Below are 14266 nucleotides of genomic sequence, written 5' to 3' on the forward strand. Positions count from 1 at the left end.
AACTTCCAGATCTCATCCAGCTCAGAACTGTTCAAATTATGTATAAAGCAAGTAATGGTGCTCTTCCAAAAGGGTTGCAGAAAAGATTTTTAGAAAGAGAAGGGGAAAATAATTTAAGAGGAAAACTACATATCAAGATTCAATATGCCAGAACCACATATACAGTACAACAATAGCAGGGGTTAAATTATGGAACTGTCTAAAGTATGAATTAAAACAATGCAGCAACATAAACCAGTTTAAAAAGCTTTTTAAAATCATATAATGTTAGTAAGTATAAGAAAGAAGACATTTCTACCTAGGACAGCAATAACATATAATATGTATATAATGATACAAAATACATTAATACATAAAAGGTTTTTGTTAATTTATATATTGCCACTATAAATTTAATTGATGAAATTTGTGTCGTAAATATGAAATAGTATAATAGAAAAATCATGTAGAGGCATACGTACGTACGTACACGCATTCATGTGTACGTATGTATGTGTGTTTGATGTGAATGTATAAAATGTATATATAAAACTTGTGCAGAAAATATATTGAATGTTTATTGTGAAAATAGTAATAAGATTAAGATTAATTAAGATTAAATCGGGGCTTTCGCCTTTAATTGGCCATGTAATGTTACATACATGGAATTTGTCCTCTGCATTTAAACCATCCCTGAGGAGCAGTGGCAGCCATTTTTGCGGCTGCAAAAATGTGATGGGGTCGGTGTGTATAACCTTTGCTTCATCTTACACCCTTTCGGCTGAAGAATTACACAATTGAGTGTTTGCTCTGTACTTTTTTGTTTTGTTGTGAAGACTGCCAAAATAAAATTCAAATTCAGACATTGAGCAGGTGAAAAATGTTACCTTCTATAGCTGCTGAATCCAAACCGAGGGGTTCAAACTTCTGCTTCCAGAGGGACATCCCCTTTACTTCACTGAGGTGATACAACAGCGCCTCAGAGCCACTGCAGCCACCACAGGACAGAAAAGCATTTGGATGAACATGATGAACATGAGAGCAGCACGGTGTTAGTGATCTGAGGAGGGGTGAAGAAGAACTCCGTACCTCTGCAGATGGTTGATCACAAGCTTCTGGATGCTGGAATAGGACGACTCAATAGACTGGCCGAGCTTTTTCAAACCCTGCAGTACAAACCCAACGCACACAATTAGTGAAACTTTATGTCATTAATAATATTGCCTTCACCCAGCTGAAGTACATATTGTGTAAACTGGCCTTGACAGTCAGCTGGTTCATGAGAAGAGCCTGTAGTTCAGGACTGAAACCAGAACCAGAACCAAAAACCATAAACACAAACATTCTCAAGGGATCACAATAAACACATTTATATCTCAAGATATGTCACCACCTAGAGGGTGGTTTGAGGTATTACAACATAATCCCACCTTGACTGTCCCCACAGCAGAAGCTCCAGGAACTCATCCTGTACCTGAGTGCTCGTGTTCTTCTCCTGCAAACACAAAACACAAGAAAATCAGAAGCTCAACATCCCTTTTTCTTAAAACAATTACTATTTAAAAGTGTTTTATTATGAAGTAAATATTTTCACCAGTTACAAAAGAAATGTTGCAAACTTAAACATGCCTTTTTGAATCATACGAGCCAAATATCAATAGTTTTTTAAATGATAAAACTAGTAATTACTAGTTTGCATCACATAAACGTATCAGTGAATATATTCTCTTAAAAAGTGGAAACAAGAAGGATCATCACAGCTATTTAATTGTTTGATAAGAAGAATGTTTTACATTTCTTCGGAGTAATAGTGACCTCTGTAAGGGGTTAATATGTTAAAGCCACACCACGGACATTTTGACCTATAGAGTTGACCCATATGAGTTATTTTAAATGATTCCTCAGGCCAATATACAGCGCTACAACTACTGTCTGCATACACAATCATAAGACAAGGGAGGCAGGCCTGACTGACAGTTGATTTTTACGACATTGCTGCGGCGCTTGTAATCACTAGGGGCACTTGACGTGTCTTGACGGTCTAGCGCCCCTAGTGGCCAAAAGTATGCCTTTAAGTATGGAAACAAGTCAACAACAAACCTGGACAAACTTGGTGAGCCGTAGGTCCATCTGCGTGAGGATGTCCTCCCACGCTTCACACATACAGGTGAGAGAGAGATGCACGTACTGCAGCAGCGTGGAGATGTGAGTGAATTTGCGAGCCATCCTGGTGACTTCAGGCAGACAACTGGACAACAGTCCTGTGTCCAGCTGGAGGACAACACAGAACGCCGCGGTTAGAGAAGAAAAGAGGAGTGGGCGTGACGCCAAAGGATCACCCCCACCTGCATGTAGCAAATCTCTGCTTTATCGTCAGCCGATCGGACCTCTGTGATGATGGACAGAGATTTGAGATCACTGGAGAGACTGAGGCTGCGACACATCCCTGAAACCTGAAACAAAATAGTAACAATTAGCTTTTGGCAACAAGCTGTCCAAAGATTCGGCTGTAATACAGTGTTTAAAAAAACAACTTTTGAGTATATAATCTAACTCAGGGGTGTCAAATTAATTTTAGGTCAGGGGCCAAATATAAAGTAGTTTGTTCTTAAGTGGGCCGCAGATTTTAGGCGAGAAAACCAGCAATTTCAATATTAATGTCCCCCAGTTTGCACTTTTCACACCGTATAAATGACATATGTAAGGCACAGGACAAGGAAATAAGTAACAGACATCAGTCCCTGCAGGATTTTCTCTTTTAGATTTAATTGATTTTGTGACCAACTTTTATTAAATTTGGGGAAATTATGTGGAATTGTTTCAGGAAAATTTAGTTATTTGAACAATTTGGGATTCAAAATGACTGCAGTCACATGATAAAAGCATTGGAAAATTGCGATCCTCCAAATATTGTGGAATTTCGTTAAATTTGAGTATTTAGAAGAGCTGAGCTATCTACAACTGTTTTATTTGGTAATTTACAAAATAATTTATGTTTTTTCTTTGTTTTTAACTTTCTCCTGTGGGTCAAATTGGATGGTCTAAAGCAGTGTTTCTCAAATGGGGGTAAGTGTACCCCTAGGGGTATGCAGTGGCACTACAGGAGGTACTGAGCGAGGGTGTAGAAAATTACAAATGAAAGCATTAAAAATAATGGGGTTTTATGTTTATTTTTGGTTAAAAATCATAATCATACTAAAAATGATCAGCAACACACTAAATGAGAGGAAAATACACACGATCACTAAAAAATACCCAAAAATAACAGAGAAACATACAAAACGACATATGAAACAACCACAAGACAACAAAAACACACATTGAGAGAGAATAATTTAAACAAAAGGACAGTCATCGACATCCTCCGCCAGATTTGTTGTCATTATGACTCACAACCTTTTCCTAAATGTCTTAAATCTAAGAACTTAGATGTATACATAAGAAAATATCACATCAGAATATGAAATTACTAACTATCTTAAACGGTTTCTAAGAAAACTGTCCTATAAAAACAGAACAAGGGCAATAACTCCAGAAAAAATAATTGCGCACTTCTCATTTTCGAACTCCATCAAGGTATTGATACCCTGAAGCTACACAACAAATTTGGTTATCCTATCTTAAATGGTTTCTGAGAAAAGCTGTCCCCTTTTACTCGGACGGATGCACGGACAGAGCTCAAATAATAATAATAATAATACCAACAACACACAAACATGACAACAAAACACACAAAATAAGAGAAAAATATACTGAATAATAAAAAGGACAGACAAAAAAAAACAACAAAATTAGAACATGAACTGAAAATACAAAGGTCAGCCTTGGTCCAACATCGGGAGAGAGATGATCAGAAATGATAAAAACTATAGAAATAAATATTATCAGGAGGCACTAAATACTGTTTTATTTCACTTATTTACAAAATGAGATTTTTGAAAATGTGTGTTATCACTCATTCATTCCCTCATTTCGCTCGAGTAATTTTTTCACAGAATTATGAGCAAAATGTATTAGTCGGACATAAGGAGGTACTTGCATTCAAAAGTTAAAGAAAGGGGTACTTGAGCCAAAGAAGTCTGAGAATCACTGGTCTAAAGGACCAGATTTGGCCCCCGGGCCTTGGGTTTGACATGTGATCTAACTAGATTTAATAATTTGTTTTTACTGGATTTATGAGGTTATTTTTCAGGGTCTTCTCATTTATATTTTTTTCATCTTTAATCAATTGTCAAATATTCTCATGCTTAACGTTAAAAAAAAATCTGCTTTTTCTTAAATACCTACTGTTATTGACTATTGTTCTGAGTTTGAGTAATATCACTTGATCAGGCTTTTACTAACATTCTATACTACAAAATAAGTAAGAAAGGTATGTATGATTAGCACTAATATATCGTATCGTATCTATATCGGTATTGGCCAAATGATCAAAACAACAACAATATCGGTACGGGAAGAGAAAAGTAGGATATCCCTAATAGAATAATGGAATGTTCTCAATAATATTTTAATATTATACATTTCATTGGTCTACATTTAAGCTGAAAGTAATTAGACTAACATTACACCTGGTGCTGTTGCAGGTTAATGCATTCATTACTTGAACACATCAAACACGGTGTAAGTTGTACAGATGTTATGATGGCTGTGGATATATTTATTAAAATGAAAAATGCTGTAATAATTAAATCATTTGAAATCTATATTAATTCAATAAAAAGCACAAACGTGTCAGCAGTAGTTTCAACAACATCTGTTTGATGAAATCTATGTTGAGCACTCTATGTCTCTGAACATCATAGTTTAAGGATATTTTTCATTTGAAATAAAAAAAAAAAAAGAACTTTCGTCACCCCTCCGAGTGTGGCGATCTTGTACATTCCATAGGCATAAAGCTCCACAAAGGCCCCGCCTCCTCCAAGAACAAGCACATTCAGTCTGAGAAGAGACGATATCAGTGAGTCAGGCATTGGCAGAAGGAAAAATGAGAAAAGAATGAGTTGGGTCATTTGTCTACCTGGCTTCTCCCAGTAGATTGAGTATCTCATCAGACTTCTCTTCACTGTAATACAATCAGGAAACATTCAACTGTAACCATCAAAGCATACGTTACCGATACCAGAGTGACGATTTCAATTATAACAGAACGCCTACCTGAAGATTTTTGAAGTTGTGCTATAGCTGAAAAAAAGTAGAACAGAATGAATGAATAAGACACTGACAGTTTTAAAAAGTTATCAGAGGAGCCAAAATAGTCTCTTGGTAAAATGAAGTGATGTAACCAGGGTTGGGGTCAATCATATTTTTCAGTTACAATTACTTCTTCAATTACCCATGTTCAATTACAATTCAATTTACGATTACAGTGACAAGCATTTTTTCCAAACACAATTAAATCATAATTATTTTTGTATCCTCAGGGCGCACAGTGGCTTAGTGGTTAGCACGTCCGCCTCACAGCAAGAAGGTTCAAGCCCTGGGGTGGACTTGGGTCCTTTCTGTGTGGAGTTTGCATGTTCTCTCCCCGTGCTACGTGGGTTTCCTCCGGGTACTCCGGCTTCCTCCCACAATCCAAAAACATGACTGTAAGGTTGATTGGAGTCTCTAAATTGCCCATAGGAGTGAATGAGAGAGTGAATGGTTGTCTGTGTCTGTGTTGCCCTGTGATGGACTGACGCCCTGTCCAGGGTGTACCCCCGCCAAGCGCCCTATGAGAGCCGGAAATTGGCACCGGCAGACCCCCGCGACCCTGTTAAACGGGAATAAGCGGGTATGAAAATGGATGGATGGATGGATTTGTATCCTCAGAAAGCCAATTACGTTCTCAATTACGACATATCAATTACTATTACTGAGCCTGAAATGAATAACCTGATAAAAGTTAACCTTCCTCTTGTGTTAGCATCTCTTATGATCGAGATATGCACCAGTTTGCATTTTTATAGCTAGCTAGAAAACTTTAATCGTTAATAATTTGCGCATATTTTGACCGAACAAAATTCTTTTATCAACTTTAAATCAGGTCCAACTGAAGACTCAATGTGCCAGGTTTCACGCTGATTGGACAAAACCCCAAGATGGAGTGATTTTTGAATGTTATATACACTCATTATATTGCACACAATATAATGAGTGGACATACGGTGTGGGAGTTATAGGCCAAAACGCGTTGACCTTGGTTACAGCGCCACCTGCTGGTGGACATATGTGAGTTTCAAACTCCATCAAAGTATTGATACACTGAAGCCACACACATAATTTGATGCTATCTTAAACGGTTTCTGAGAAAAAATGTCCACTTTAACTCGTACAAACGTACGGACGGAGCTCACCCTTGATCACCCTTCCACTTTGTGGTGGGGATAATAACTATCAATTACGCGATTATAATTATAATTGACTGATGCTGTTTATTTGTTCATTGGATTCACATTAGCTTACACCATGGAGGTTGCTAATCTTCCTGGGGTCCAAAAAATACAAAAAACAAAAAATAAATAAATAAATAATTCAAGATTCTAGATCATTTAAGAACAGAGAAAAATAAAGACATTACATAAAAAGCTACATCAAGACACATTTTCATTACATCAAAAAAAAAAAAAACATGATATATACAATAAGACTGGTAAAAATAAGAGCTTAAAGCATTTTTAAATATGTGTAAAATTGACATATCTTTCAGGAAGTGGAAAGCTCTTAAAAAAAAACAAAACAAAAAACAGACAACAAAATAGTTGGTATTACCTCTTTGGAAGTGTAGGTAACTTAGGCAAAAACATCTTGGATTTATCCTCCGAGTTATAGAAAGAGCTGAGGGCACTGAAACACGTGAAAACAAACATTTCAACGATGAAACATCTCTCCCGTCATTGGTTTAATTAATCTCTGAGCTCCACCCGTACCTGCTCTCCTCCATCACCTCCATCCAGTGCATGCAGCTGACAGGACTCTGAACAGGAAACACATGAAGGATCTCTGCTTTCTCCACACTACACAGAACCACCTGCTTGGTGTCTCCCAGGCTAAAGGCCAGGACTGAGCACAGGAAAAAAGAGAGAGAGAAGCATTTCAATATTTTAATTTATTAGACCAGTGGTTCTCAAACTTTTTTGACTCAAGTATTTTTTAACCCAAGTACCCCCTTTGTCCAACTACAACATTTTGCTTAGAAAACTATTTAAAAACAACAGTAGATCATAATGATGGAATGATAACACACATTTTAAATAATCTCATTTTGTAAATACAGTTGTGTGCGAAAGTCAGGGCACCCCTTTAAAAACAGCATTTTTTATGTATTAAAAAACTATATTCATATTTATAGTCTCCCTGGTTTATGAGAAAAAAAGACAATATTATCAGGAAACATTGATGCAGAGTTACATTTTATTTTATAAATTGAACAAAATTACAAAAATAAAAGACATCATTTTGGCTTGTGTAAAAGTCAGGGCACCCTACAGCATCAGTCCCTTCAGCACTTGGTAGGACCACCTCTGGCAGATACTGTATCACAGCTTTAAACGTGTTTTATAGCCAACGACAAGTCTCTGGATTCTATTTTATTAAATTTCCCCCCATTCTTTCTTGCAAAACACTTCCAGTTCTGCAATATTCTTGGGTCGTCTTGCATGCAGAGCTTTTTTAAGATCTACCTATACATTTTTCATTGATGTGAAGTCTGGAGACTGTGAAGGCCATTCCAAAACCTTCAGCTTGCATTTCTTGAAGTAGTCCATGGTGGATTTTGAGGTATGTTTAGGATTGTTATCCTGTTGTAGAAGCCATCCTCTTTTCAGCGTCAGCTATTGTACAGATGTTGTGAGATTTGCTGGTATTTAATGGAATCTATTCTTCCCTCCACCCGAGCAATGCTTCCTGTTCCACTGGCTGCAACACAACGTCAAATATGATGGATCCATCTCTATATTTAACAGTTAGCAAGGTGCCCTTTTCATAAAATGCTGCTCCTTTTTTCTCCAAACATACCTTTGTTTATTGTGGCCAAAGAGTTCTATTTTAACTTCATCAGTCCACAGCACTTGTTTCCAAAAGTCATCAGGCTACTGTAGATGTTCTGTTGTATATTTTTTACGTTGTATTTTATGATGAGGGTGCAGGGAATGTTTTCTTCTGCAGACTCTTCCATGAAGGTCTTGTTTATGCAAGTATCACCGCACAGTGGAAGGATGCACCACCATTCCTGAGTCTGCTAAATCTTCCTGCAGGTCTTTCAAAGTCAAATGTGGGTTTTGATTTACCTTTCTGACCAGCTTACGAGCTGTTCTCTCAGAGAGTTTGCTTGGTCTTCCAGATCTCATCTTGACCTCCACAGTTCCCCTCACATGCCATCTCTTAATTATACCTCGCACCGTGGAAACTGAAAGCTCAAAATGCTTTGCTATCTTCTTGTAGCCCTCCCTGGTATTGTGGGCATCAATAACTTTATTTTTTCCTGTCTTACACAGCTTCTTAGAGGAACCCATTGTTGCTGAGGGTTTGCACAAGGTTTGTGGAGTCGCTGTATTTAAGAAACCCTGAAATTGGCATCAGCCGGTGCTCCATAATGACAATTGTTGACACATGCTTCAGGACTAATGAGCTGGTAAATGTCTGAAATTTTAAAAAGAATCTGACACTTTGAAACTCTCAGGGTGCCCTGACTTTTGCACATGCCAAAATTATGTTTTTTATTTTTGTAGTTTTGTTCATTTTATAAAATAAAATGTAACTCTGCATTAATGTTTCCTGATAATATTGTCTTTTTTCCCATATACCAGGGAGACTATAAATATGAATATAGTTTTTTAATACATAGAATATGCTGTTTTTAAAGGGGTGCCCTGACTTTCGCACACAACTGTAAGTTTTCTTGGGATTGTGACCCCATTTATATATTAAGAATTTCTTGAGACCACAAAGACAAAATTATTTTTTGATGATTTTTGAGTTCAAGATACATGTTTTTTTTTTTTTTTTTTTTTACTGCATTTTAATTTACCTCAATTTCACAAAGTGAAAGTATAGAAATACACTTTTTTAAAGATTGTGTGTTGTTTGAATTTAAAACAAATAAAACTAAGACATTTCAAAAATCTATTTTAACTTTTCAGAAATTTCAGGCAACCCCACATGGGGTCCAGACCCCAAGGTTGAAAAACACTGCTTGAGTGGCTCCTGAATAGATTTATTTCTATAGTTTTTTAACATTTCCGGTCATCTCACACCTGGAGTGGGACCAAGACTAACACTTTATTTGTTAATTTTCCACTTTCTCTTTCTGAAATACCCTCTGTAGTGCCATTGCGTACCACTAGGGGTACACGTGCCCCTATTTGAGAAACACTGTATTAGAGGAATAAATGAAGGAAACTAATTATAGTCAAGCTTTACTTTTGCCATCAGGTCTCCATGCGAGGGTGATCTCTTTCCAAGTATATTCACTGGGTTGAAGACTCCAGACACGCTGGAAATTTGCCAAGCGATGAAGTAGCAACTGCAACAAAAATGTGACAATTAATGATGACAGAAAGATGAGTAACATATATGCAGTGCCTTAGAGTCAGTGCTAGGTTTACCTCTCCACTAGTGTTGGCTAAAGCAATCAGATCCCTCTTAGGAGACCAGGCCATACACAGCACTGGGTTTGGAAGCTGCTTCTCTCCCACTTGGCGGAAAGCAGGCATGTTGTTGTGCTGAAAGAAACAAAGAAAGGAACTCAAATTTAGTTTAAACAACAGTTAATGGAACATTTTGGAGCTTTTTTTAAAGGGGGGGGGGACCAGATCAATAAAGAGATGAATAACACAATAACCAATTTTATCATGCTGTCCTCTCTAAAATAAATGCTAAAACTGATGCAATGCACTAGGGATGTAACGATTAATCGTAAGGCAGTTAAAAATCGATTCATAGGTATCACGGTTGATATCAATTTTCTGAAAATTGAATCGCAGTACTTTTTTTAACCACAAGTGTAGGCGGCGGGCGGAGTCTGATAATACTTTCTTTATATGTTTATAAATGATTCATTGCCCCTTTAGCACCGAAAGAATATCTGTAATATTACTTGTATATTTGTAAAAGTCAAGTTTTTCTATTAGCTCTGTCTGCTAGCATAGCTTCTCTTCTTCACTGCAAGATATCTGCATGCCAACCGACCACTGTATTACCAGCGCCCTCTGCTGGTCCAAACAAATATGACGTAAATCAGTGTAATCACGGTTTTTTTTTTTTAAAGTCCAATTGTTAAGGCACAAAATACATTTTCAGTTGCACTTTTAAAAAGAAAAAGAACTATTATGCAGTTTTGCATTGTTTATTATAGAACCAGAATTTAAATTAATAGGCTTCATTTTCATTTCTATTATTCCTTTATTTATTTAATTCAAGATTTATTTTTAGTTAAATTGCATTGTTTTGAATAGTTTATCAAGGGATTCTTTTGACAATTAAATATAAAAGGAAAATAATACAGTATTTTCTAATTTTTGTCCCCCAAAAAAATTTTGTCTACAGTCCCATTTTGTAAAATAAATCGTGAGAGAATCGTATCGTGAACCCAGTATCGTGAATCAAATCGTATCGGGAGTTGAGTGAATCGTTACATCCCTACAATGCACCATACAATATCACAACCAATAAAACACTGACATTTTTTGTTTTGCCATATTTCCATTGTTGTTTTAAATGCAATCAGTTATGGCTGGTAGATATATCCAGATCTAAGATATAATGAGCTTTCTAATTTGTAGATATAGAAAAATACAATATCTCAGATATACATATATTTATTTATTTTTATAGCTTATGATTGACTGAGTGTGTCCCCACCCAGACCTTCTCCTAAACAAGCCACACTAGAGAACTCACTCACACGTGCTGTCCCTTGTAGGAGAAAAAGTCAAAAGTGACACATATTGTGCAGCTGTTTGTTAATAAATGTGTCTGTGTGGCATTTTGCATCAGCAAATTTAACCCACAAATTGTCTTTCTGGTCAGAATTAATTTGAATTGAAATGATCAAGATTTGTGCCGTATATCGCCATTTTGAGAAAGAATATCGAGGCATGAGTTTTGGTCCATATTGCCCAGCTATAAAATCACGTATAGATGGAGGACATAAGGACTGAGCCTTTGAATAAATAAGGAAGTGTTTATTGATACGGAAACTAATCAAAAGCCCCTGGGACTATGGGTATGTTTTTCAGACCTTTTCTCCATAAGCGTAATGTGCCTGTGTTTTTCACCGTGTCAGGATGGCTGAGTGGTCTAAGGTGCCTGACTCAAGGACTCTTCCTTCCGCTGCCGTGGGGTCAAAACCCACTTTTGTCATATATATATATATATATATATATATATACATTTTTTTTTTTCATTTTAACATATTATTTAACACAGCAAATTCAGTCTTAAAAAAAAACATTTTAGGGTCCTGAGTTGGGGCTGAAATAAAAGGATTAGCAGGGTAGCTAAAAATAAATATGAGTTAAAATAAAACTGACGGAACTTTAGGTCACGTGGTGCACCTATCACTGGCCAATGAGGGGCGCTGCGTATGAATGGACTGACAGTCTATTGATTCGTTTCTGTATCAATAACCACGGCAAATAAATAAATAAACATACATTTATATTTTAAACGAATGACTCCACGGTAGTCAGGAATATACCCAAGACCAGACTCTGGGAAGTCGAAATACAAATGGGAACAATTACTAGTAAACAAAGGATTCACTACCATTAATAATAGGCAAATTAACTTATTGTTTCTGTAAAAAGTTGCAACTAAAACTGTTGGAATGGGTGCTATCAGGGTTTTTAATTTGACATCTACATCTCTAAAAAGACAGCGGATAGTAAACAATGGTCTAACACTGACAGTGGATGAGTGAGTTTGATGCTCTTACCGCTAAGGATCAGACTGTCACGAGAAGCTAGCAGAATGTTAGCCACCACACGGTGCTAACAGGAAACTCTGGGAAACATTTCAGCCTCACATGCATTTAAAGTAGTGAACCAGCACAGTCCACACACACAGAAGACCTGTCTATAGGAGGATGTGGTCTCAGCGCAGGCAAGATTGTTTACCACCCGCTAAAACACCGCCATGTTTCATCTTCGACCAATCTGTGGACAGCTACGGAAAGCGTCAGCAGCCAAAATAGCTAGAACGCGGTTGGATAGGAAATTACATTACAATACATTCGTTTTTAAATTTTTACTCTATGTGTGCTGGTTTACTTTATTCTTACCTGAAAATGATTTATTTTGTTGTAAATATGTTTCTCGTAACCTTTGGGGAAAAAACATAAATCTCATCATGTCAATGCCTAACTTTGTTGCACATGCGCACTCAGAACATCAAACAATGATGTAATGCATCGGAAAGCTTTAATTGTAGAGGGTTTACCCATGACCCTGTACATAAAATGAATGTATGTCATAACCACTAATCTCTCTCTATTTTTTTGTGCTGCAGAATATTGCTGATTGTGCAAATGACAGATCCATGGACAGCAGTTTCACAGTTTAGGAGCTTTTTACACAAAGTCTTCATTGGCCATGCGTCAGGATGGAGGAACTGCTAGATAAACCTGCTGATTAACCTGGATGTAAGTACAAATATTTATTTTATTGATCGATGAAACTCACTGTTATTGCTTTTTAGAAGTTTCTGTATTATCTTAATTGAATTGTGCAACACTTTCATTTATTATGCAGTTTTTTTCAATTTATTTTTTTACAAGTAGCCTACGTTATCCGACTTTGAATTAGAGGTAGACTGATATGGGATTTCAAAGGCCGATGCAGATACCGATTTTACTAAAAAAAAAAAAAAAAGTCAGCCGATGGCCGATATAGGATGATATACTTTTTTCTTAAAGCATATTGATTATGAAAGACAATTGAAACACTCATATGATGTAAATGTATATATTAGAAATTAAATTAATTCACAATTGAAACTCTTAACATTTATTGAACTTTAAATATACCCGTACACAACCAAGTAAAACAAAAATCCTATCCTATTAAGGATATAATAGGATAAGGATATTTGATCAGGCACTATTATATCATGTCCTTATGCTATTATAACAGCTTTTTATTTGTAAGCCTATTGGCTTCTATCTCTCCCATGCAAATGCTATTATTATTATTACTTTTTTGTGGTTGTTGTTGTATATTCATAAATCAAAATGGATGTTTTTTATGTCTTTCTTTTTTCCTTTAATGGCTACTCTAAAGTGCTAAATAAAAATAAAATTAAAAAACCGGCCGATGGCCGATACTGAAAAAAGTCCAGCCAATATATCGATCAACCTCTACTCTGAATACTTACATCTTTTTAGTTAAACAACACTTGTATTCATAATATTAATAATTAAGTAACAAATGTATATGTTCAAAAGAAGTCTGAAGGAGGAATAGCAAATAGGAAGACAAATGTAATATCGGCCTACACACATTTCTAACGGACTTTCCCTAGGTTTGCCGTCATCCTCTAAAATGAGAGATACTTGGAAATCTGGTGTGTATATATCGCAGTCTTTGATGTGTGCACGGGTAGGTTAACCTAAATCAGCGGTTCTCAAACTTTTTTGGTTCAAGTACCCTCTCTCTCTTACTTTTAAATGCAAGTACCCCCTTTGTCCAACTACCACATTTTGCTCAGAATACTTTGCAAAAAAACCCATAGATCATAATGATGGAATGAACGAGTGATAACACACATTTTAAAGAATTTAATTTTGTAAATAAGTTGGAGTAAAACAGTATTTAGTGCCTCCTGAATAGTTTTATTTCTATAGTTTTTGTTGTTTATTATCATCTCCTTTCTGATGTGGGACCATGACTGACCTTGTCAGTCATGGTCTAATCAATATCATTTCTATCATAATTTTGTGTGTTTTTGGTGTCATTTTGGTTGTTTCTTATGTCGTTTTGTATATTTCTTTGTTATTTTTGTGTATTTTGTAGTGATCTTGTGTATTTTCCTCTCATGTCGTGTGTCTGTTGTTGTTTTGTGTGTTGCTAGTAATAGTAAGTCTTTTTCTCTCTTAATGCCTGTGCCTTTGATAGTGGTAGACCAATACATTGGCCGGCCGATACTCTCGGCTGATTTCTTTGTTAATATTAGTGAAATATTTTTTACTTGTTGTCGTTTTACATCACCTTTGTTAATTTCAACAAATGTTCCATTTTTATAAATTGAGACTCGTACCATTTGTTGTCATCATTGTGTGATTTTTATGATGTAAACTGAAGGAGCAAAAGTA

At 36.1% G+C, this 14266-nt stretch overlaps 1 protein-coding gene across 1 annotated transcript in view; it reads right to left on the reverse strand.

The window, feature by feature from the left end:
• anapc4 (anaphase promoting complex subunit 4) overlaps nt 1-12119 on the reverse strand; it is a 30212-nt gene extending 18093 nt beyond the window's left edge. The window contains exons 1-14 of the mRNA XM_028444716.1: nt 11894-12119; nt 9564-9680; nt 9379-9481; nt 6888-7020; nt 6730-6804; nt 5137-5163; nt 5000-5044; nt 4836-4920; nt 2325-2432; nt 2080-2250; nt 1410-1474; nt 1240-1282; nt 1069-1145; nt 867-967 (exon numbers count right to left, since the gene is read on the reverse strand). Of these exons, the coding sequence (XP_028300517.1) occupies nt 867-967; nt 1069-1145; nt 1240-1282; nt 1410-1474; nt 2080-2250; nt 2325-2432; nt 4836-4920; nt 5000-5044; nt 5137-5163; nt 6730-6804; nt 6888-7020; nt 9379-9481; nt 9564-9671 (1141 nt within the window). The 5' untranslated portion in view covers nt 9672-9680; nt 11894-12119. The remainder of the gene's footprint in view (nt 1-866; nt 968-1068; nt 1146-1239; nt 1283-1409; nt 1475-2079; nt 2251-2324; nt 2433-4835; nt 4921-4999; nt 5045-5136; nt 5164-6729; nt 6805-6887; nt 7021-9378; nt 9482-9563; nt 9681-11893) is intronic.
• Nucleotides 12120-14266: the final 2147 nt, after the last annotated feature.

This window comes from Gouania willdenowi, chromosome 4 (genome assembly GCF_900634775.1).
Source record: "Gouania willdenowi chromosome 4, fGouWil2.1, whole genome shotgun sequence".
NCBI classification, from domain to species: domain Eukaryota; kingdom Metazoa; phylum Chordata; class Actinopteri; order Blenniiformes; family Gobiesocidae; genus Gouania; species Gouania willdenowi.